The sequence below is a fragment of the Carassius gibelio genome, chromosome A18, assembly GCF_023724105.1.
Source record: "Carassius gibelio isolate Cgi1373 ecotype wild population from Czech Republic chromosome A18, carGib1.2-hapl.c, whole genome shotgun sequence".
Classification (NCBI taxonomy): Eukaryota; Metazoa; Chordata; class Actinopteri; order Cypriniformes; family Cyprinidae; genus Carassius; species Carassius gibelio.
Genome location: NC_068388.1, coordinates 6,790,432 through 6,815,284, shown reverse-complemented (window position 1 = coordinate 6,815,284; position 24,853 = coordinate 6,790,432). Strand labels below are relative to the sequence as shown.

The following is a 24,853-nucleotide window of genomic DNA, read 5'->3' as shown; positions in this document are numbered from 1 at the left end:
TAAATTATTAGATTTTATTTTAATAGTTTCAGACAGCTTTTTTTCTTCTTTCCTTTTTTACATGAATTTCTTTGAATTTCAACCCAGTTTAATTACATTCAAACTCAAGTACAGTATTGTATCCTGCTTGCTGCCTCATCTTGAATTTTACACTTAAACTGGAATTTAAATGTCATTCTCAATTCTATACTGAATGTGGCACAACCCTGGTTAGAGGCAATGTTCCCTCTAAGCTGTGCCACACACTTCTTACGGCATTACCAGACTGAAGTAATAATATGCCGTGCACAGGGCAGACACAAAAATGAGTCGGGAAAACAATTTGATTGAATTCTAGTAAATACAAAATAACTGAGATGCTCAGGCAAACTTCTACAGAGTTGGTGTCACAGAACGGTAACAAAACATTTACAGCTACACACAGGTGTAGTAAACTCAACTAGATAGGGATGTTTTAGCTAATTTGAAAATAATTCATATTCATATATATATATATATATATATATATATATATATATATATATATATATATATATATATATATATATAAAGTGAAATGCACCATAGAAAGAAAACGGTCAAAGCTGTGATCTTCATTCTGTCAGAGGACTACTATATATATGGAGATAGAGAGAGAGAGAGAGAGAGAGAGAAAATATTTGCTTTTTTATATTATATTATAGTATATTAAAAGATGCACACTTTTAGTGCGTGCGCTGTACAGGTCTGCTATAAAGAATGTTTTTACTCAGGTGTCCGAAATGTCAGCCCAATAGAGAAAATTTTTGCTTCGCAAGAAAAACAAATTAGAGGGAACACTGGTTATAAGAGCTGTGAATTGACTGTTGTACACTTCAGGACAGCACAGCCCTGCAGAGCATGAATGGGAAACAACGGAGGCCTGTGATGGAGAATAGACAGGGAAAGAGGACCTCCTCTGGCCCCCTGAACTGACAGCGATGGGCTCCCGACCACACAAGCACAGGTATGGAGCCATCTGCAGAAGCCAAATGGGGCACACATCGACTGCAACTTGCTGATAAACGGGCGTGAACAAACTCTGCATCTTCTGAGACCCGTGTACCTCTCCAGCAGTCAGACGACAGAGGGGTGTGCAAATGCCTATGGTCCTCTCTTTATGTTCATGTCTCCTTCTCCCTGCCAAGCTGTCTCTTCTGTGTAGACACCCACACAATAGAGGAAGGGGAGGTATCAAAAGAAAATGACATGCAGGCTGGCACCCGCTCAGTGAGGAAATGTCATTGCAGGCTTGGGGTCTCCAGGTGCTTTCAGCTGGGCAAGGTTGTGGTTAACCCTGACAATAGCATGTCACATTCATGTGAGTGGATCCGTATGTAGCTGCCCACTACAGGATTGCAAAGCCTGACCTCTGCGGCAAATGAGGTAGGAGCCAGAGGTCAGGGACTGAGGGTGCTAGTGAAATGCACCAAGGAAAGAAAAAAAAGTCAAAGATGTGACCTTCATTGTGTCACAGCATTACGCGAAGCACAGCAAGTCATGCAGGCAGAGGCTTGATAAATAAAAATGTTTTTTTATCATTATATTATTTACATTCAACTATTAAAGCTTGAATTATTTATTTTTCAATGTGAACACAGGGTCTAGATGGTGCCCTGGATTATGAGTTCACTGTGAAAGAGTTGAGGGGTCAATTCAATTTCTCAAAATGTTAAACTGCGCTGTACCATGAATGCTATAACAGCATTAGTCAGGGTTTAGCACCCATCTGAACTGAATTGAACTCGAAGTCGAATTTGAATTAAAGCAGCAAAAGGTTGCAGAAGTTAAAATTCAAAGAAATTTGTTTACAAATCCTTTTAAGTCGTAAGGTTTGTAAAATCGACAGAACTATTGAATTCAAAACTAAAATGTTTAGCTTGAAAAGGGAGATTTGACAAGTTTAAAAATCCTTCGAGTTTTTGAAGTTCTCACTACATGATTTTAAGCCAAATTTAAGCCCGATTTGCAAGTCAATAAGATCGCCAACAGGTCGGGCTGTGATCAGGGGCAAATCAGCAGGTGATCGGCGCTCTGCAATCTTTATGTGTGCTTAATGGCGCATCAAAGAAACTCATCGATGCCGAACAAATATCTAGTATGCTAAATATCTGGTTTGTTTGGCCATATCCTGTGGTCTCAAGTGTTGTGATGAGCTACAGCCAATGAGAGAGCAAGGCAAAGTGTGGACACAAGAAAATCATTGGTCAAACAGATTGTCGCACAGATTTCTTAACGACATCCATTTTCAAATAAACAACTCCTGTTTCATGTTTTGTTTCACGTCATTTATACCACAACGACTTCAAGACAGACAGCAAGTCCTGTAGTCTAAAAAGCACAGCAATCTGCCAACATTTAAAGTTGTGTAGTCTGAACTAGGCTTAAGGTTTATTGAAACAATAAAATGAACAAAACTCATATTTTTAACTAGAAGTCTGAATTTGTCTAGTTTAAAAGCCTTTGAGTTTTAAATGTTTACAGAATCCGTAGAACAAACAACAACAGAAAGCTATAGATATATAAAATGATTGAAAGAATAATGGGTAGAGAGGCAGACAGATTCCAATTCAGTTCAGATTCCAAGCCATGAACTAAAATGAAAGGGAGCCAGTCCTTTGACCATGCTAGCACTAGTATGTAAGGTTCCTTTTAATAGTGCAGATCATTTGTAATAGTGTCTGTTTACTGTACTAGTATTATGTCTACAAATGAACAAGCGTACTGTTTCAATGCTTTTGATGCTCTTACTCTAAGGACTATTGATCATCATCTCCTGCCCTTAATCAATTATACAACATCCAATCCTAACGTGGATTGATTGAGGAATATAATAACGAAATTAACTTGGACAGCCTGGACTACCATGGAAATTCATGCTGGTCTTTTCAGCGAGGTTTGTTAACCTGGCATGAATTTAAACATGAGGATAATTACAGAAACAGAAACTCCCAACTGCTGCCCAATTAAATCCCTTCAAAGTCTTCAGGGCACTATCAGATGAACATCTAAATGTCAGTGAGACCACATCGCCCAACTTTTGTCCGTACTAGTGTAAGCCTCATATTTGAATGTCATAGACTAGATTAGCCAAAAGGACCATCAATGAAAACATGAAAAATGTCATCTCTGACTGAGATTATTAATTATTACAGTTTGATTTAAATGTTTGCCAGTTCCTGCCTCCTTCCCGTGACTATGAAGGTTGTTTCACATTGCTGCAGCTGTTAAGAGTTAAAACTGTTCATCCGTTTCCAAAAAGTGAAGCTCTCATAACAATGGGAAGGTATAAGGTTCCTGTCATCATAATGCGGAAAGACAGTACAGACAAGCATTAGGAGTCCTGCAACACAAGCTCTTGGAGAACAGCTGACCTTGCAGTAACTAAGAGCAAAAATATGGTAGCGGGGTAAGTTGCTGGGTCATCCTAATCGGTTTCGAGCCCCCAAGACTGATTTACATAGTTTATTCTAGCTACTAATGGGAAATTGCTCTGTGTCGTTGTTCAAATCTGACATCCCTGGCCTCTTGCTGAGATAAACTTACCCTGGAGACGGAAACCCCCTGCTTTCTTAAACAGGCTCAAATTGAATTAGGACATTCTTCTGGACTGTAAGTGTAAAATTGAGCAGAGATGTTCCCTGAGGTTGGGAAAGCAAGGTGTTGGATTTTAAGCACATTAAAGATGGGAGACTGTTGTATAAGGCACTACTCGCCCAATGAATTTTAAAAGTAGTATGATGAGGAAAAGAGAGAGAAATGACAGCTGACACTCACAAACTGTGACTGATCATTCAAAGCCGGACTCTCCGGTCGAAAGGCATTTATGATTTATGGCACAAAAAAAAAAGTCAACAATTGTATCCTTTAAAACTCATCTTTGATCATCAAAATTTCATATTTAAATGTTTTTTCTTGTGAAAATAATTCTCTCATTCCTTAAAATAGCTTGAATGCAACTCTACACACTTGCCTGTACGTGGATTTATGAATACGGAAATTAGCCCCACCTCCACTCAGTCATATATTAGCCAGCGCCGAACTGTAGTGAATGCGATGCAATGGCAAATGGAAATATCGGTTTAACTAAGCCATACGTGTTTGAACCAGAAATAAGTTAATACTCAATGAGACTGATGGCTAACTTTGTGAGGTAACATTATCGGTTTGCGCTGGTTCGTCAAGGATAATGACTGATAAAACAGTTTTTACTAGCCGACAACTACAGTGGATACTGTAACATTCATTTAATTTATGTACTTGAAGATTTTGTGTTCTTATTCAGGTTAGAGGTTCTAAATACAAATAAATAAGCGCCAACAGCACATGACATCGTAAAAATCGGGGGAAATATTTACAGTTCGCAAAACATCTACAGAAAAAAATACAACTTATCAGATTAACCTGGCTGCCTTCTCATTAGATCCTCTGCTTTGCAGCACAGTTAATGAAATGCTAAGGATAGGATCCCTTGACGCAATTGGCTAAATAGTTTTGCGGAACCATTTCCACTTTATACATCCAAATACATTTACTGTCCGACAACACAACTTATTTTGACAACATTGTTTTACAGTATATCTAATAATGCAATATTATATCTTGTAACTCTAACTATTTCTAATTTAACCTATGTGACAAATGTTTGTTTAGACTCAAATTGGCTTGAATAGATTGGCATAATTAACTAGTATTCACCCTTTTTCTACAGTCACACTCTGTCTATGCAGTCAATAGCACTTTGACTGTAGTCCTAAGAAACCTTTGTATGAGAGCTGCTCTGTTTAATCAAATTGACTATGTAAACTATTTTTGCATGGATGGATCAGTGTTATGCAGTGTCAGATTGCCTCAGTCCACCTGTGGAAGATCTCTGCAAATTGTTGCAGCAATGGTTAATTCCATCAGTCTCAAACTCACTATTTACCCCCATCAGTCCTGAAATCCATTTAAAAAGGTTGAGTGGTTCTTTGTAGTTCTTTTATCCTCAGCTGAATAGCCTGGATGGTTGTGAGGTACGAGGCCAAGACAAAGATAAATACGCAGCCAAAAAGCAAAGGGAATAATTACACTGAATACCTCTAAATCATAGTCAGGATGGGAGCCACTGCTGTGCTGGGCAGAAGTCAACATAATGAAACCAGGCAAGATACAGATGATTCTCAGCTCTATTAGCAGTCCAACAGGGTACTCAAGAATGTAGAAAATATTGATACACAGAAGTATTGTACTGGCGTTGCATCATTTTATGAAATCAATACACTTACACATCTGACTGACTGATCAATTAAAATAAAAAGATTGTTGTGAATAAACTGAACTTGTAACAACTAACATTACCTCTAAAGCTTTATAGACCAGGGGTTTTCAAACATGAGGGTGCATTTAGGAGGTCAGCTGAAAGTTTAAGTGAAATTTCATATACATGTATACACACACACTAGCTTATGTTATGCATTTTAAAAATATATTTTCAAAATGTATTTCAATATATTTTACAGTGTTTCACATATATGTGAATATATTACCTTTCTGTATGGGAAAACATTGGGATTTTACTCAAAAATATTTGAAAAGGATTTTAAATGTGGCTCAGGATCGGCCATACATATATGGCCCACATATCTATATTTGACATTTGGGCCAAATACTCCATTTGACATCTGGCCCATGTCTTGGGTGCCATCTTAAATCCAGTGCCATCTCTGCCAAACCCGGGCCATGTTTGGCCCACGTTCTGTATGCCAGTGCCGGATGAATGCCAGCTGCGCCAGACACATGCCAAATCTGGGCCAAATTTGTTTGCTGACTGGATACCAGTCAAAAATATTTTATGCTCACCAAGGCTGCATTTATTTGATCAAAATAGAGTACAAATAGAATAAGAACAGTAATATTGTGAAATACTACAATTTAAAAATATATTTTTTTCTCAAAATGTAATAATCACTTTAATGTAGCTTGCGCCAACAGTTGTACACCGAAGTAGTTTTAGGCTGATTACGCATGAGGTCAACACAACGCATGTGCCGGAAGCAATGTTTCCTTACTTTAGCAAAGGAAAACCAGTCTCCAACTGTCTTATATCGAAATTCTCCAACATTCTTCTTTACAAATCCTTGTTTTGTACTTCTAATTATTGACCGTTGTTTTGTTTTGATCTCTCCCCTGCGCGTCCAAATTCGTCATTTCCAAACGGTGCATGCCCAGAGCAGACCTCACACGTCATCCGCCCAGCACTGTTTCCATTTACTACAGTGAGCGCAAGCTAGATTTAATTGATTATTACATTTTAAATATACAACAGTGTGTTTATTCACTACAGGAGGACATTCTTCATCCCCTGGAGCCTAGTGAGATACTTTTTTATTAAGGATGTGCGCTTTTTATTTTACTTCTTTAGGACTGAAGCACTGCAACACCTGCTGAGTGCCATTAAACAGCTTGAAAGATCAAAACCAATTTTTTACATAAATCCAACTGGATTCATCTGAAAGAAGAAAGTCATATACACCTATATATTATAGTATAGTTCGCTCAGAGAAACAAATATAAAGTGAAAAAAGCTTCAAAGTCTTTCTAATAAAGCACTGCTTTGAGTGGATGGCTTTGCTCTCAGGCTATGCAGAAAGCTTCTTTTTGCCATAGTAACCAACTGCTCAGTGATTATTATCCATAAGGACGACGTTTCAACTGGACAGGTGTGCACCATGATACAATGATTACAGAGGTCAGTGAGAATGTAGGAGTGGGAGGACGGAGAGAATGTAGGACAACAAAAAAGGCAGTGAAAATGAAGAACGAGACGCAAGGGTTAAGGACATCCACAGGAGTGGGTGGTTTTGGCAGAACATGCCTTATTAAAAATGCCAAGGGTACCGACAATGAAGGGGGAATTGAGATAAATAATTGTTTTATTTTTATATATGCATTTTTTTTTTCCACAGCGCATAACAGTTTGAGAAATAATGTCGCTAATTGGCAGGCAGTCCGAAAGTAAGTGTCACCCAACAAATGAAAACGTACCCAGTATTCAAATGGTGTTAAATGTGAAGAGCTTATAGACTGAAAATTGATGTGAATGGCAGAAACATCCTCTAAATGTCAGTAATTCAGCAAACATCTTTGCTATTTTCTAAGTAGTGTCAACTGCTCACTCTTTTTAAAAGAAAAAGGCACATTACATCATTTGATGTGTTTTTATACTACAGTCCTCATACACTCAGATGTTGTCTTTTCAACGTGGCATCACTTCTGATATTTTATGTTGACATCATGAATAAAGGATGAATAAAGCTCAAGGGAAAATCATAATTTATATGCCAAAGACATAAACATCACCTTGGTTACTGCTTTCAGTCTTATTTTTATAATACAGTCTTTTATACATATAGATATATATTTTTATTGCTTCATATGTGTTTTCACACTGCTTACTGGAAAATCATGAGCTTATTATATCCCTGAAAAGTCACCTCCAGGAAGAATCTTCAACAGTTTCGCTCTTCATTTGCTTCTAACAATCAAAGAGTTGCCAGACTACAGCTTTGCTGCAATGTGACACACATTACATTAAGTGTCTATGAAGAGGCTAAGTGCTGTTGGTTTATATTCTTCTCAACACCTAATACGGGACTCAAGGGACTGGAGCTCAAACTTGGTAGCATAGAGACACTAAAAACTCAGACACACTCTAGACTCTCTTACAGTCTAATCAGCAATCCCCTTGGACCGTCCTTTCTCACTGGCCTCACTCTGTAACACACTCCCTTTCTGTTTTCCCCTACACGTACACACACGATATTCACCTTACCTGACCTCTTCTCTGGGATAGGAGGGTAGCCTTCTCCCTGTGGAATTCTGTTGCTCTTTCCCAGTGGCCAGAAGTCATCAAACCTCAGAGACCCTGTCTATCGGTCTCTCGGTCCCTGCTGTCTTCCTGCTTACAAACACCAGGATTTCTCTTGGATGTGTTTGCACTGTCTTGTCTTTTTCCAGATACAACCATTTGAAGGAGTGCCACAGGGTGCTGAACTGGGTCCCTCTGGAATTTCTCTGACCGATCCCTCAAGCACATTTTCCCAGTAAACAGACATTCATGAGATCAACAAGGATTACCCCAAGTTAATACTACTGGATCTTTGACTTCAAAAATTAAACCTGTTGTTAACATCATTATATTTCAGCACAATTCATAGGCGCTTGGTTGTAACACTGGTACTGAGTTCACCCAAAAATGTATTTTACTCAAAAATCTTAAATAAATAAAATATTGAAGCTTGAATAAATAAAATAATAATATTATTATTAATAATACAAAAGGTCCAATATTTATAATTATTATATTTAATTATTATTATTACAAATATCTTTTACCTGTTTTTCTCTACATGACTAACTTACACACATATGAATCACTGTACAGCAAACTGTAGTAATTGCATCACGTTTCTTCTAGCTAATATACATTTTAATCAGCCAGTATAATTTCTATAAATACAATCAACAAAACTAATTTTTTAATTGTAAGTCTTCCCCTCTTTCTAGCCCACTAATGCACATCTCTCTCTCAGCCTAGACTCCTGCATCTTTAAAGCATGAAGGCCTATCTATCAGCACCAGAACTGATAAAACATTGAGTTTTTATGCAGCCACGCACCAACTCAAACACGAGTGTGATTTGTTATTCCCTGTGGCGGGGCTGACTATTAGCCCTGCACTACTGTTGTTGCGATAAAAACCACAGCAGAAAACAATAACGAGAGCAGAACATCAAATAGCAGCGTGTTTTTTTCTTTAATCTCCCTTCTGAAAAACATTTGAAAAAGATGACAGAGTGAGAGATGCTGTCTCAATCAGTACATTTACATTCCATTCCACTGCAGAAAAAGACACCATTGGACTAGCACCTAATCCATTTGAGTTAAGATAACTTGATGACACTCCTTGCATTATTTTATCCAACACATCGAATTTGTATTCTACCAAAAATGCATTAGGTATAGCCATGGTGTCACCTGTAGACTGATTATAGCACAATAAATAAAGCCCATGAAATTAATTATGGTTGTCCTTATCATAATTAATCATTCTAGGAATTCTGGCATTGTTGTAATGTAAAGTAACATATTTGGTCATATCAGTGGAAATTGAAGCGGATAATATGATAATATTAAACTAAGCTAGCCTGATTTGAAAGATTTTACATGACATTCAATTTATAAAAAAAAAAAAAAAAAAAAAAAAAGCAATAAGTTAGTAATATATTTCAGAAGTGGTCCAGTAAAAACCGTGTTGTGACTCATTTGGAATTAAATTCAGAATTATCTTTAATTTCCAAATCAATTCCTGAATCAAACAAGGTAAGAAACAGAATGCACAATAATAAATCAAATTTTAATGCTAATTCAAAGAAATTCACATGACAGAATCTAAAATATAATGCTGACTGTTGGTTTGAAAAGACCTTGTTTTGATGGATGAATTCTGAGTTTTTCCCAACCGTGACACTTAAGTCAGAGGTTCAAAAGATGGATTTAGCAGAACACCACTGCTAACACTCCTCTGAAAACAAATACATCATTCAAACTTTGTCTTGTTGGTCAACCATAATACCAAAAAATCAACAGCAAGCTAGAGGAAAAAGCATTTATTGATAAAATGTAGCTCTCTCTCTCGAAACAAATGTAATTGTCTCTGAAAGTGGACACAGCATCAGCATAATTTCTTCACAGCTTATGTGGTCGAAACACTTTGAATATCGAATTAACATCATTTAAGTGATGAGTCAGATATGGATAGAAAGCACGACTAAATATGAATAAATAAAATAAATTGATGTTTAGGCCATAATGATAAGAGATCTAATTTGGGCTTTGGATGCCTTCTCAAATACACTTGTGCTTTGTTAATCAAAAAGCTAAAAATGGCAAAAATGGAAATCAGGCAAAATCCAAGTTTCTTACAAACACACAGCTTTTCATTCATAAGATGCCAATGGATGAACTGGAGACATGTGGACTACTGTGGATTATTATGATGCTTTTATCAGCTGTTTGGACTCTCTGACGGCACCAATCTACTGCAGAGGATCCACTGGTGAGCAAGTGAGGCCTGGGTGTGAGTACATTTTCAGCAAACTTTCATTTGTGTGTGAACTTTTCCTTTAAAGCTTTTTTTCAGGCCACCATAGCCATTATTCTATTATTTAAACACTTTTTTTCACAGCCAGGTTTACAGCCAGAAGTCAAAATGTCCCCAATTGCTGCATTTTTGTGCTCAGGTAAAGAGTTGCACATGGATTTATTTCAGTGCTGTCACTTGTATATGCTTCCCTCTCAGCAGCATTTATAAATTATCTTTCTCCAACTTCAAAAAAAAGGAAAAATGGAGGAGTGGTCAGGCTATTTCTTTTGCCCTCTAGCTCTTACTTTAACTTCCAAACAGTAAGAGAAAGTCCAGAATACCTCTTAATAACCATCCCATTGTCTGCGATATAAATATTCATTGACTCCACCAGATTGTCTTTCACTCTGCATAGGATGGTAGGGAAATCTGTGGCTGAGAGATGTGCCTGTCAGAAACCATTGCAGAGCCACAATTCAACTTCCCCCAATCAAGCCTTCCGCATATCTCCTTTAGGCGGTCATAAGGGAGAAATATTCCCCCTGTATAACGCTTTTTTTTTCTCTATGCCTTCAGTTCTACTTCAGTATATTTTCACTTACAAAAATCCACAGTAATGCCAAAGTCTTTTTTATACACGTCAATACCCCTGTATTCTTAGAAGTACAGTACATTGTAATGCATGCCATTTCTAAACAGTACTTTTTGAAAGGATCTATGTTTTTACCTACATATTTGTTCTAAATGTCCTTTTCTGCACCAGTGCTAAATGTTGAGGAGCAACTGTGAACGGGACAAAATACAGGTACAAAAGAAAAACTGTTAGAATGAGTCTCTTTTTCGGAGTAATGATGCTGTGGCTCAGTTTCTCTGGATGGTGAAGTGGAATCCAGAGGCATTTAATGGAAACACACAGGAACATGACCTCTCAGCTACACATAAACATGGCTGAGTAAACAGGTCATTAAGAAAATAAAGCAATTTCTTCATTCTGTCAGGCGCAGGAGCAAGGGATTAATGGCCATGGAGTAGGCGCAGTCGCAGACACTGTTCACACAAGCCTAAAAATAACAGCCACAGACATCTAGACAATCTCTCACCCTGGACATGTTTAATGGCCATTGTTTCTGCTGTATTAAGCTACATGGGCTAAAGAGGCTCCCAAATGTATCCTCGGCAATTAGAAGACTATGGATGCCACAATCAACATCTTGGTCTAGCCCTATTCCAAAGCAACTGGGCAAAATGCACAATGCACAATTCTAAATACACATTTACTACATAAGCCAATTAAAGAAGGATTCAGCTTCATACAATATAATGATCAGTGTTGTAACTGTTAACTAAAACACTTTTTTTTTTTTTAATGTATAAATGTTGTCTTGGCAACTAACTGAAGTAATATAAATTCTAGTTAAAGTACTTCAATTACAATTGCTAGGGCTGTCACTTTTCGAAAATCGATTGCACAATCGATCGGACCAACCAAAAAACGTTTCAAAAATGAAAATTAGGGAATCGATTTTAACTAAATATGTAGACTATTAATTTTAAAAGAATTAAACAATTAAAAATATAGATGTAACAAAACTCACAAAACAAGCAGAAAAAGAAAATAAAGAATTCCGAATGTGCAGTATGCGTTGCGAAAGCTAGACAGAAAATACCAGCAATTTTACGCGCCTGTAAGTCCCAGTGACGTCGAAAGCGATCTCTTATGCTGCTTCACACCAAACGCGAACTGAGCATCTGGCTCAATGATTTCAATGTTAAGTCAATGTAAAGACGTGTTTACGCACGTCTGGAGGTCTCCCGGCGTGGTAGATGCGAATTCGCCTCATTCGCACATCTAGTTACAGGAGATTCTGAGTTATGAAAAGGACCGTTGCAAGCTGACAGCGACCGGCTTTAATGGTGGAAAATTGACAGTAATACCCTGACCTTGCGCAGCTGTACCTGAGTGTACCTGGGACATCAGTGCGGTCAGAGCGTGTCTTCTCAACAGCTGGACATATAGTGAATAAAAAACGCTCTGCACTGGACCCGGAAAATGTTGATCGACTTGTTTTCCTGTCCAATAAAATTCTGATGGCCCTAGCCTTTTTGAGCGTTTCATTATGCCTGCCTAGTGCCGCCTAGCCTAAGTGTCGGTTACGTTCAATAAAAAAAACACACATGGCCTGTTCTCAAGTCCATTTAAAGTTTCATTTTTTTTAACAGTTGTTTGAAATGGATTGAATCATTATTTAAAATAATCTTGGAGATTTTTGAATTGCCTAAATCATAAATGCAGCTGGGTTGAAGCCTTCAGTGATGTTTTGCTTTTGTTGAGCAGAACAGAGCTGATGGTCACAAACAACAGGGCGTACAATGGCGTCTGGAAATGCCACTGGCACAATCTCAGTTTTTAAAAAAGGCATACAACAACAGCTGTGTCATTACTTGGTCACTTCAGGACACAATCACTTTATGCCCACTAGCCAGCAAACCAAACCAGAGTCATTTGGTGGGTGGTACAACAGCTGTCACCCCCAGAATAGTTTTTTTTTTTTTGGTAAAAGACTAAATGATCATTGAGCAGATTCAGATTTAGACTGTCTATTATTGTCAGATTTAGAGTGTCTATGATTCCTTCCTCACTTTTTACATGCTGAATGGATGTCAGTAGGGAATATGATGGCTCAGAGGGGAATGTCTTTCACAAATGCAAAAACCTGCAGATTGGTAAGGTCTCTGTAAGACACAAGAATGCAAAACAAGGCTTAATTGGGGGTGATTAATGCAAAATTGAGATGACAGAAGCTTTTGTTCGTGAAGCATACGGTGAATGTGTTCACTCCATCGATCAAATGTGGAAAATCAGAAACTGAGCATTGTGGTTACACATCGCAAACCTGGCAAAGTTTAATTGCCGGCAACACAAGAATTCACACATCCATCTGCGCAAGGCTAAATTAGTTACAGAGTTCATTGTTTGAAGATGTGCTATGAAGGTTAACTTTCACTCTGTCTGACAATCAGCCCATATTTGCCTTGTTAAGCAAACAGGACCCTGTGGCATTTCAATGAGAATTGTGTGAGGATGAGATTTTTTTCCCCACCGGGCTATCTGTTCCGTATTCTATTAACATTATGACATGCCCAATTATCTCCCATTGATTCAGTATCAATCATCGAAACGCAGAAGGATAAACAATCTCAGATGCTTGGGTAAATTGATAGTTTGTGTATTTTGGAAGTCTTGTAAGTTGACAGAGGCCATGACATGTGCCATTAGTATCACTGGAGCTAGATGGAGAGACGCTGCTAACGGTTTAGATCTAGTGACACATGGATAGTATGATAGCTGGCAAAAAGAGATCAGCCTGTCCATGTGGATCCAAAGGAGCGTAAAATTGTGTCCAGCAAAGCGTGTGGGATATGACAGTCAGGACATGAAATTCTAATGAAAATCAAATCTAATGCAATGCATATTTTCAAGAATCCCACCTACACAATCTAAACTTTGCAGATGGGCTTGCTCAAACCAGGTAATCACATGCAACTCTGAGTCTAAGGGGAAACAGGAAAATCTGAAAAACAATGTCAAATATTGTACACTGCAAATACATGTGTTCAGAGTAGATTTTCGAGAAAGGATCTCAAATCAATTTTCAACTGTTTGGTTTCGTTTGAAAACCATTTGCGTCCACACACCCATGCTAATAGTAAAGCCCACAGCTCAAACTGCAGAAAAAAGATAAAAATAGAAAATCATTTAAATTTCATTGATTCAAATGATAATTTCTTAAGTCACAATTTAGCAAAAGTAAAATGGAAAAAATAGAAAATGGCAATTATTCATTTACGAAGTAAATGGAAATTCGCCGTTTTCCTGTGTCAAACTATGAAGTTGTAGCATGTCTAAAATATTGAAATGTACAAAGAATGATAACTATAAAGATTTACATTAAAAAAATATATATATATATGTGTGTGTGTGTGTGTGTTTGTGTGTGTGTGTGTGAAAAAGTCTAAGCTTGAAGCAATCTCTTATATACGGTCCATTAAAAAAATCAGTAGGCTACTAGTGAAACAGTGGATCTGTGTAGGTAATGCTTTTTAAAAAAAAATTATTAGTCTGCACATTTAATTTAAAACAATTCCCATTAAAGATCTTAGCTTCCTTTTAATAGTAACATTTGTTTTCCGCATTAGATATGTGTGAAGTTCAGACAGTCTTAATTTGCACTTCAGTAATGATGTCTGGTTCAAGTCAACACAAAGGATTCTTTGTTCTTGTCACTTGTTTACCCGTCAGTGAAAACAGAGGGATGCTTCTGAAGTATGCAGAGTCCTTACTTTAATACTTTATTAAAAGTGCATCCATTTTACTTTATTTCAAGGTCTAATGAGGCCTTCACAGTGCTGTCAGCTCTTTCAAAAGTTCTGATTATAATGCCTTCACAGAAACTAATCTGTGCGTCTAGGGACTTTATGTGACTGGGTTGAAGACATAAAGAGACAGATGCGCAGAGAAAGAAGTAGTATGTGGAAGAAAGACACTGCATCATGCTGCGTGTGCATGTGGGTGACAGGTTAAGAGGATGAAGGCCCATTCGCCTGACACCCTACTACAGAAATGCACATTTAAAAGTATCTGTGTTTCCTTTCAACCATCCACAACAACAGCAGCCTTTTCCAAAATAGTCCTGCAAAGCCGCTTGAACAAAGATTATGTTTGATACGCTAATCAACAAATGCTCCCTGCCACATCAGCATCATGCCAGTTTTCATTGTGGAGCAGAAAAGGTTGCTCAGGATAGAGGATTTGTCTTCTTTTCATAGAAATGCTTCAAAGGATGTTAGGTCTTTATGAGAGAGGAGCTTAGAGCTCAGAGTACAGTGTAGGGTGGTTCATTCTCTCCAATTTTGTCCTTGAAACATTTTTTTCTCCTTTTCATTGCTAATGTATGTGCAGATCTAAAGACATGGATAAGATACAGCATGGCTGTATGCACTTCAAAGCTATAGTAATAAGTATTCAAAAGTATATTCAAAGTTTTTAGGCAGGCCTTCACTCAAATCTAAATAACTGCAATGGAAATCAAATATATGAAGGCTTTTTCTGTTTACAGTATCATTAAACGGTTAAACAGTGTGAGGTAAGATGTAGTTTAACACTAAAAGTGAATATTTTCAAATGTTTCATGATAAAAATGTTAAGTGACCAATAGTAATATCCAGTAGTGATATGATGTTACTCTCTGCAACGTGTTTTTTATTTATTTTTACTTAAATTCAACACAACATATAAGATCTAAAAGGCAAACACATATAATCTATTTCACTTTCCTGCAGTGCTACAGTTTTTAATTTACGTATAGGTCTTCTATTGGTTACACGGTTTCACATGATACAAATTCAGTTCAGCAAACTGATCTCTGGAATGCAACAACATGCAAAAAACAATTAAATACACTTGAAATACTGTGCTGAACAAAAATGCTAAAGAGGTGACTAAAATCACTCTGGTAGGTTGTTATACATCTCACACACTATTCTCTTTAGAACTCTGGCAAACAAATTCACTCAGAGGCACTCATGCTCACCTGTTGTTGTTTTTTGGGGTGGCAAGCAGAGTTCCTTCAGAATTGCTGGCACTATATCGCCATCTATATGGTCGGAGTGAGTACTGACGGTGTTGAGAGTGTTGGGGGTTGGGAGAGGAGATTGCAAGGCAGAGATTGATTTGCCCTCTCTCAGATGTGGCACTTAGCTGAGGTGATCTGCTGTGAATCATGACAAATTAAAGAAAACAGACCGAGCCTCGCTTTGGAAATAAGCACAGCTAAGAGAGGAAGAGGGAGAGAGAGAGAGAGAGAGCTGTGGAACCTGATGTCCCTTCATGTCTCTGCCGGTTACCTAAGTCCTGTCTGAGACACAGCTCTAGAGGAGGGGGGAAAGGTGTTAGTCACAGGCCAGCTGAGGTTTAGGCTCTTCTTCAGGCATTGGTGAGTCATACAGGGAGGAGATCAATGCAAAAAAAAGAAAATATAGGATTACAGTCAAGGTAGGGTTTAGTTGGCTGATTTGATCTTCCGCAGTCAATGCAAAAACAGCAACGAGCCAAGAAGAAGCAGATCAAAGCGTTCAATATCACCGTCCAATTAGATTACGCATGGAGGAAAGCAATCTATCGTTTCAGATAGGGATGACTTTGAAACAGATTTTTACTGGTTAATGGGGATGTGTAAAAAAGACACATTTTCAAAATCGACAAGAAAGTGGGAACTCGCCTTAAATGACTAGTCGATTAATCGTTCTTAAAGAAGAACTGAATAATTAGGCTGGTTTTGGGTTCATCTGACCCCGATTGGAAGTTTATATTAGACACATTCAGTTACTTGGAGAGCAATCGACTTGAATGAAAACCAGCAGCCTACAGTCGTTATTTTAAAAGTTAGCCTATTTTAAGCTTGGCAAGCTGTTCAAAAAAGCAAAAAAAAGTACAAAATTGAACCAAATGACCTGAGTGGCAGTGCTTTGTGTTGGATGAATTTGAAGGTTTTTGAGTTGGTTTTATGCTGCAAACTGTCTAAAAGGTAAAAAGCAATAAAAAAAGAAATGATTGCAAAATATGAAAACATAAAAAAATAAAAATAAAATTAAGAACATTTTTTTTTAAATCAATAATTAATCTTTTTAATTGTGCTGCTTAAAATTCTTGTGGAAACCGTGATTTTTAACAGGATTCTTTGAAGAATAACGTTCAAAAGAGCAGTGCTTATTTGAAATATAAATCTTATTTAACATTATAAATGTCTTTACTATAACTTGAAATCAATTTTATGCTTCTTTTTGAATAAAAAATATACATTTATATATTCACACACACCTCACTGACACCAATCATTTGAACCGTACAAAAATTAGACATCACTTACCACTCTTGCGTTAACGAAAAAGTTGCTTGTGTCATGTCAATAAAATATTATAAAGCAGAGAATATCTAAAAAAAAATATTTACTATGGAAATATCAAAGACATAATTTTCATGACTTTTTCTGGTTGGACTTTTTCACCTAATATATATATATTTGAGATCCACATATTTATGCGCATAAATAAGAATATTTTGAACCATTCACAGGTTACATTTTGTCTTAAAACAGGGATGAAACAGAGCTTGAACTACGAAAGATGGAAAGATCAGAACAGCGGTGGTCAGGACTGCAGGGCACATCCTGTCTGCTTATCACAAATCAGATCCCTGCCTTCCATTTATCTCTGTTCCTGTCATCAATCATACCCAACAACATGCATCTTTCTAAAGGAACACACACACACACACACACAATGGAGAACAATTTTCTGCCATTATTCCTACCATTACTAATCTCTGGGTCCACTTTAATACACAAGGAATTGTGCCACATAAGCATCTACAGATAAACAAGTATCATATTAGCCGTGACATTCGGCTGTTCTCACTGTGACATCTGTATACATGTGCATGTTTCTGATACAAATCCCCATATTGCCTCCGGGCTCCACAGGTCACCGTGCACAACAAACACACAGTCACACAGTAAGACTAACGCCACACAGATACCATTCAATTAATTACTGCTTCCAACTAGTGAGTTGGAAATCCAGTGTCACAGATAAAGCTGTTCATGTTTACAGTATGAGTCACTGAGATTATATTTGGATTGGCTAATGCAGGCTAGACCGTCTGGGTGGTTTAAGATATTCGAAAAGAAAAGATTCCACCAATAATTGACTATGAATCAATATGCAAATACAGGAATGTTATATAAAATTTCCACTTCTTTCAGAGGGACGAGGAGGTCCAGGGACCTTTCACAGGCCTGGCATGTCACACGGTGTGTTTGAGAAGAGGATTAGAAGATCCAGGCTTTTGAGGCTCTCCTCGCAATTATCTGCCTATGCAAACAGATAGGAGATAGACAGGGACAGATAGAAAGAAGGGCACTAGGGATGGATAGAACAGTTTTGATACTAGAGAATTAACAATGTGAGATATCTTTCTGCTAAATCGTTGCTTGGGGGACTCTAATGCAACGATTGCACGTAAAATGAAGCAAACTTAAACACAAGCAAACTTTCATTCTCCCCAGATTGCCAATGTCTATAAATCAGTTCAGTTGAATATAATGAGTTAAAACTGTTGATTCGGTCTTGGTTAAAGTGAGCAAGCAGCTCTGGGACATCTCTCTTTGCTTCCATCTTAAAAATGGATAGTTCAGCCTCTGGCTGTTACAAATCTATTACTTACATTTTTTGACACAAAACACAAACATTTATACTTTGAAGAATACTCCGGTCAGTCTACACTACACAAGAAGTAAAGGTACAAAACTGTTCTGGGGAACCCTATCAAACGATACTAATCTGGCTTTCAAGGAACTAATATGTATAAAGATCCAAATATGTACTTTTTAGCTTTTGTACCTTAGGGTACTGCCCCAGTGACAGCATGTATTGAATTGCAAGTCTACATTGTAGAATAAAATATGGTACCGCAAGAAGACAACTGGCCAAGAGACACACAGGAACCAGTAACATTTGATGGACTCCTGATGTCACTGATATCAAACATGACATGTGTCATCTAACAGTGCCATATTTAATTGCAGAGATGCTAAAACTGTAAGAAAATACAACAAAATGGCCAGAGATGTGGTGAATTTGAAGACAACGCATTTCTGAGAAAGTTTTAAAAAGTGCAAACAGCCAAAATATCCACTTGATAAGTTTTTTTTAAACAAATAATTAATAAAAAGAGGATTCATTTACAGTATGTAAACCACTGAACCAAAAATCATACGAAGAAGACATTAAGAAATGATTTCAGAATGACTCAGTATTCATCTGAGTGTGTATATGTGAGCAACTATTTATGAGCATCTTCAAAACTTTTACAGACTTAAGTAGTGACTGTATTTGACTTCCTGTTATGCAGTTCCTGTGGCTCAGTAGTAGAGCATTGCATTAGCAGCGCAAAATGTTGTGAGTTCAATTCCCAGGGAACACACATACTGGTAAAAAAAAATAATAAACAAAAAATTTATAGCCTGAAAGCACTGTAAGTCGCCTTGGATAAAAGCGTCTGTTAAATGCTTAAATGTCAACGTATTTAAGGCCCACAAAATCTGAACAAATCTTTTCGCTCTGATATCTCTTTACATTGACCGAGCTTTTTGACTTATTTGACTTAGCACCTACTCCACAATGTACTGACTACATATAAATACAAACACACAAATGTGTGCCTTAACAAAAATTCTCCAACATTGCTCTGCTTCTGCTCTGTTAGCCAGGTGAAATTGAAGGTCAATAGGCCTTGACCTCTAAGACTCTAGACAAGCATTAATCTGCTATGAAGGAATTGCACAAATAAGGCAAAATCAAACCTATGCAGCAAAAGTGGTGACATTGGTAGAGGATAGGTAGTACAAAGGAGGGTTGACACAGGGAGCGATCCATTCAGATCCACTGCAGTGCTAATGACTGGGTGCTCTCATTATCTCCATCATTACCAGACCTTCATTTACCATATTGTGCTCAACAGCTAGTGCACGAATTCATCAAGATTTCCCACTCTGGTAAGACAAGCTTCCTCCTAATGGCGCACTTCAAACATGAAAGCACGAGTCACAGTACAGTCCATCTGCAAGGTTAAATACAAACCAGACCTCCCAAATCTCTCTGTGCTTCAGTACAAGGTTACCTAAAGGCACTGCAAGGACCAGACAGTCAAGTTAGTATCAGCAGTTCAAATTGTGCTGTTTTCATACTTTACATTATAACGTTGTAACCCCTAAATTCAGTTTTAACATCTAAGACTATTTTTTACTTAACCAACTGCAGCGTAATGCATTTAGAGTTAATGTTTAATTTTAATTTAAAGTGAAGGATCTCAACTGAGTACATTAAATTAAAAACTCTTAAATATTGCAGGTGCTTTGCATTTTGACAATTTTTTTTTTTTGTGTGCAAATTTCAAGTAAAAATCAAGAAACCCTGTTGCTACCTCATTTCACCATTTGCTAAGAAGGGACGATTACTTGTTTGTAGCTGATGATGAGCATCCTAGACACAGAGAGTGGACACAGCTGAAGCCAGCCCTTCTGCGTGACTGCCTTTAGGCTTTACACCTAAAGAGAAAGTGTGATTGTGTGTGTATGTGTGTGTGTGTGTGTGTATGTGCGTTATGCCTTGGCCGAAGTGATGTGCACCTGTTACCCTTGCAATAAACAGAAATGACACCAGCCTAAAGCAGCGCCTCTTTCTCTCATTAAGAGTGATAAATCACAGCAGTAACACATAAGTGGCACAAAGTCATCAAACGCACACCATCCATGTCTCGCCGCAAGGTCATCAAATGGGAGAGTGATGCAGATAGCAAGTCAAAAGCATTAAGTGTGGCCTATACCAGATTTAAAGCCAATATGTGCATCCTGGAGCGAAAAACATCCACTCCAAACTTTAAATGGCCACACTGACTTTTCTATTACTTGAGATATTGGACAGCATGTTCCATCCCAAAGAATCCTCACCACTTAGGGATCTTATAGCAAGCAAAGAAAATTATTATCCCTGCTATTTCTCACTCTCTTTATCCATTTTCCAACACCTTGCTGGGGGAAACGGGGTAAATAGATTAGTAAATAAAATAAAACACAAAAGCAATGGGGGAGAGAGAGCTAAAGATAAATGTCTGCACCTCACGGGTACGGCACACTTATTCTGAATCATTGCAGCGGCTCGTGACTGCTTAACGTTTCATTTTGGAAACAGGGATTTATAGCGGAAGGGAATTCACAGGCTCCGATACGCAAGGGAAACTTGGCGCCCTACCTGCGCGACTATAAATAAGATCCTTCTTACTTGATCACACACGGAGCCAGAGAGGAAAAATGGGATTTCGCACTGCTGGCCAGGAAGACGGTGAGGGTGAGACGACCATCTAGAGAGCATCACAGGCTATATAATCTATTTAAAGTGGTTTATATCAAATGGAAGCCAAACATAGACAACATCTTGTTTACAATGAATTGTTAAAAAGAACGTGCTTTAATCTGTTCGGACTCCCTAAGGATTCAAAGCATTGTGATGATTCACATCTATAAAAGTAAAAGCCTAGTGAAGCATCTGAGAAGACCTGAAATGTGACTAATGCCTCATAAGTATTAATAATGAGTGCACACTGATAGGTCTCTCAAAGTTCTCAAGGATAAAGTGTCTTTTTTTTAAACTTTGCATAAAGCCTGGAGCTTTCTGTGTGATAAACAACAAAGAAGGTGTACTTAAATTAGTCAGAGAATAATGCATGTAGCACATGCTGAGGGCATGTGAAGTTATAAATCACCTATAGGCTATATCTATATCTATTTTCCATATTAACATTTATCTAACTGAAAACACCAAATGCATATTATCTTCAAAGGGCAAATTGAGGATCACAGCTTGATGTGTTAGAGCATTATAAATCATATTATCAGTAAATAATGACATTTAGTCTGTGAGAGGAAGAACCACCACCACAACACCTGTTGTTTAATATCCTGTATGAGGATTTCACTAATGAGCAGTGGCTTTTTATATGATTTTTATATGCAGGATGTCATGTCTTCTTCACCCCCAACTGATGACCACTGACTATCTAATGACTATCACATGCAAACAACATGACAATATTAACTGTCCATTAGTATTAACAGTCTCAGGTTCCTACAGTAAATCCCTTTGATTTAGACATGAAAAAATAGGACAAAACTAACCAAAGTCAAAACTAAAAAAGGCTGATAGCTAGCTGGTTATTGGTGCAAGCAGTCAATCAATTTGAAGTGATAAACTGTTAAAGACGGATACAGTCAATCACTTGTTTTCGGTTATTTATTCATATTTATTGGTCTCGATTATTTATATTTAAGCGGCTCTTTCGTCGTTAATCGTTGATCTTGTTAATTGTTAAAGCTCCCTGTAGTGGACTTATAATTAATTTACAGTTAATTGTCCCGTTTATTAATTAATTATTTGTTTGTTATTGGTTTATTTGGTTTTAGCGGACTCAGATGACTAGATAGACACTGTTGTAGTCTTGAAACGTTCATTTGTTCGCTCATTTACGGATTCGTTGCTGTCTTTAGTGAATGGAGAAGGGCTCCGTGCGTCAGCCCGTCGTGTGAATGTCTCCAAATGAAGGGAGCCAAAGGAGCGCACAACTTCAGAGCTGAGCGGAATATAGATGCGATCTGAGACTGAGCTTGCTCGTGATTTGCACCCACCTGAACCCAGTGCATAGACTGAATCACACGAACCGACTCGAGTAAACGTTCGATGCATCCGAGACATCGCTACTGTGATAAATAAATAGAAATAAAGAATGCCATGTACTGATCTTGTCATGGCATTCAGTTTTAGCCTATTATCTCAGTACAACTCTTTCTGCTTTACGAGTTGTAGAAACAAGCAATGCGCTCACAATACATTTCTCTTGACTCTAGATTAATGCAAAACAAACCTAAGATCCAACTCGAGCGATATTCCTGAACGTTAAGGGATTAAACCTCTCGCGCCTACCTGGGAAACGAGGAATGCGATGAAAATGCGGTTTCCGAACTCCATGGTCTCAGATCAGTGGGAATAATGTTCAAAACAAGATGCTGGTCGGACCAGCGCTGTTCATAATTCCAGAGTCGCGAGAGTAAAGCCCCTCTGCCTGGAGCTGCCAACTTCCCAAACAGAACTGCAGCCTCGTGAGCAGAGCATTGGAGTCCACCACCAATAGATTTATGGGGGGGGGGGGGGTCGTCTTTGACGCGCGCATGAACCTGACGTGCTCGCATTGATGCTCAAGTAAAGTCTTCGCAATTTTGCATTGCGTTCCTTTATCTTTCACTGATTACAAACTTTCTGTTTGGAGAAACAAATTTAGAATAAAGAGTTTAATGGGGTGATATATTGCACATTTACTCACGTAATGGCAACAGTATTCTAGATTAATCAGACGAGGCTTGCTGTGCTTTTAAAGTGTCATGTTTAATTTTTTTTCATAAGAGAAAAGAAGTAAGCTTAGGGTTTATGATTGGTCATAAATCAAAACTTTCTAGAGTGTGCTTTAGAGATCAATGACTCAGCTGGTGGGTTGTGACATTAAAATGGGTCACTGATCTGTTCTGATTGGGTTGTGGATGGGAGCAAAAAAATAATACAGTGCAACTAAGCATATAGCTATGTAGGTAGATTTTAAAATGTGATAATGAAACAATCTCCAAAAGTTTAAGGAGATCAAATCATAGTTTCAGAAACAGACCATTTCTAAAGGTGCAGTATTCTGAGGGAACTTACAAAATGATTGACAGCTAACCAAATATTAATCGTTTTGTGATATGCACTCATCTATAAAAACTATGAAAAAATAACAAAACCCAAACTACATTGAACAACTGATGATTGTTTGGCACTTGATGCCCAATATAAAATTAGAGTAGGCTACTGAAGCAAAACCAGTGCTGATAGAACAATCTGTATGCATCCAACTAAAGCATCAACGTTTTAAGATTTTAATAAAGAAAACTTCACATTTTGAAGATGTTAGCTAGAATTAAAACAAATTTAAAATTCACCTATATTCTGCAGTTTAAGTAATTGCAGAACATTTTAAATATTGGCTATTTGGAGAGGACAGTAGAGGACAAACAAGGTCATTTTGTTAACACCAAATTCACAAAAAAATTCAAAACAGCATCTACTGTACAGTGGAGTTCAGGTTTGTTACAACCATGAGGGTTAAACTTCCATGTGTGAGAGCCACAACCAGTCCTGATAGAACAATCTGTACTCACCTAAAACATAAAAAAAAATTCAGAAAAGTTCAGAAAAGACATAATGTCTATTAAAATCTCAGTGAGTAGTGTCTGACACACTGTCAAAAGATCACAGGTAATCAAGAGAAGTGAACATTTGGCTCTTGAGAATGTTTCAAAATTTGACATGGTAAATCTGAGAACAAAATCTAATCTGAAAATAAATAATTAAAAATAGTTTGTTCACATGGACAGATTAGAAAAAAATCACAAATACCCAACAAGGAGCTCAAATTCAATTTTTATCTTTACTAGTAAGAAACAGCTTAATCTTTAGCGGTTTATGTTTGTTTCTGTATTTTAGTTTGCTTTACTCTCAACTCATCATTTTTTTATTTCCCCTATGTACCATGTAGCATGACACAGGCTATTGTGAGTGATGATGGACAGTACAACTAAAAGATCCATCACAATGACCCATGAATTCCACAATGAGCACAAACAAATATCCTTCGTCATGGGACTTTCAGGCCAAAACGTTCAAAAAGAAAGACAGATTTATATTGGGTATGTGAATACACCCATGCTCTTTGAGCACTCCTTTGCCCCTGTTAAATCAACATGTCTTGGATGCACATCAAGGGAACGTGACACTTCCTGTTATGAAAGACAAGGCCAGATGCTCGCAGAAAAATACGGAACTGCAGATCACAGACCTCTATAACATCTCAGACAATATCTAGAAACTCAGGTAACTCTTTTAGCTTTAAAGGCATGTAAAAAAAAAAAAAAAGCGGACTAAACAGAGAGCGATCGATAGAAAGTGACAGATCAGAAAGTACCAAATGTTTCCCTTTAGGTCGAAAGGTTACCTTCTCTTTAAGTAGGCCAAA

General features: G+C 37.5%; 1 protein-coding gene across 1 annotated transcript in view; it reads right to left on the bottom strand.

The window, feature by feature from the left end:
• Positions 1 to 22,900, bottom strand: part of LOC127933837 (cadherin-13-like) — a 300,617-nt gene extending 277,717 nt beyond the window's left edge. Inside the window, exon 1 of the mRNA XM_052530852.1 lies at positions 22,735 to 22,900. Within this exon, the coding sequence (XP_052386812.1) occupies positions 22,735 to 22,779 (45 nt within the window). The 5' untranslated portion in view covers positions 22,780 to 22,900. The remainder of the gene's footprint in view (positions 1 to 22,734) is intronic.
• Between the last annotated feature and the right edge of the window lie 1,953 nt (positions 22,901 to 24,853).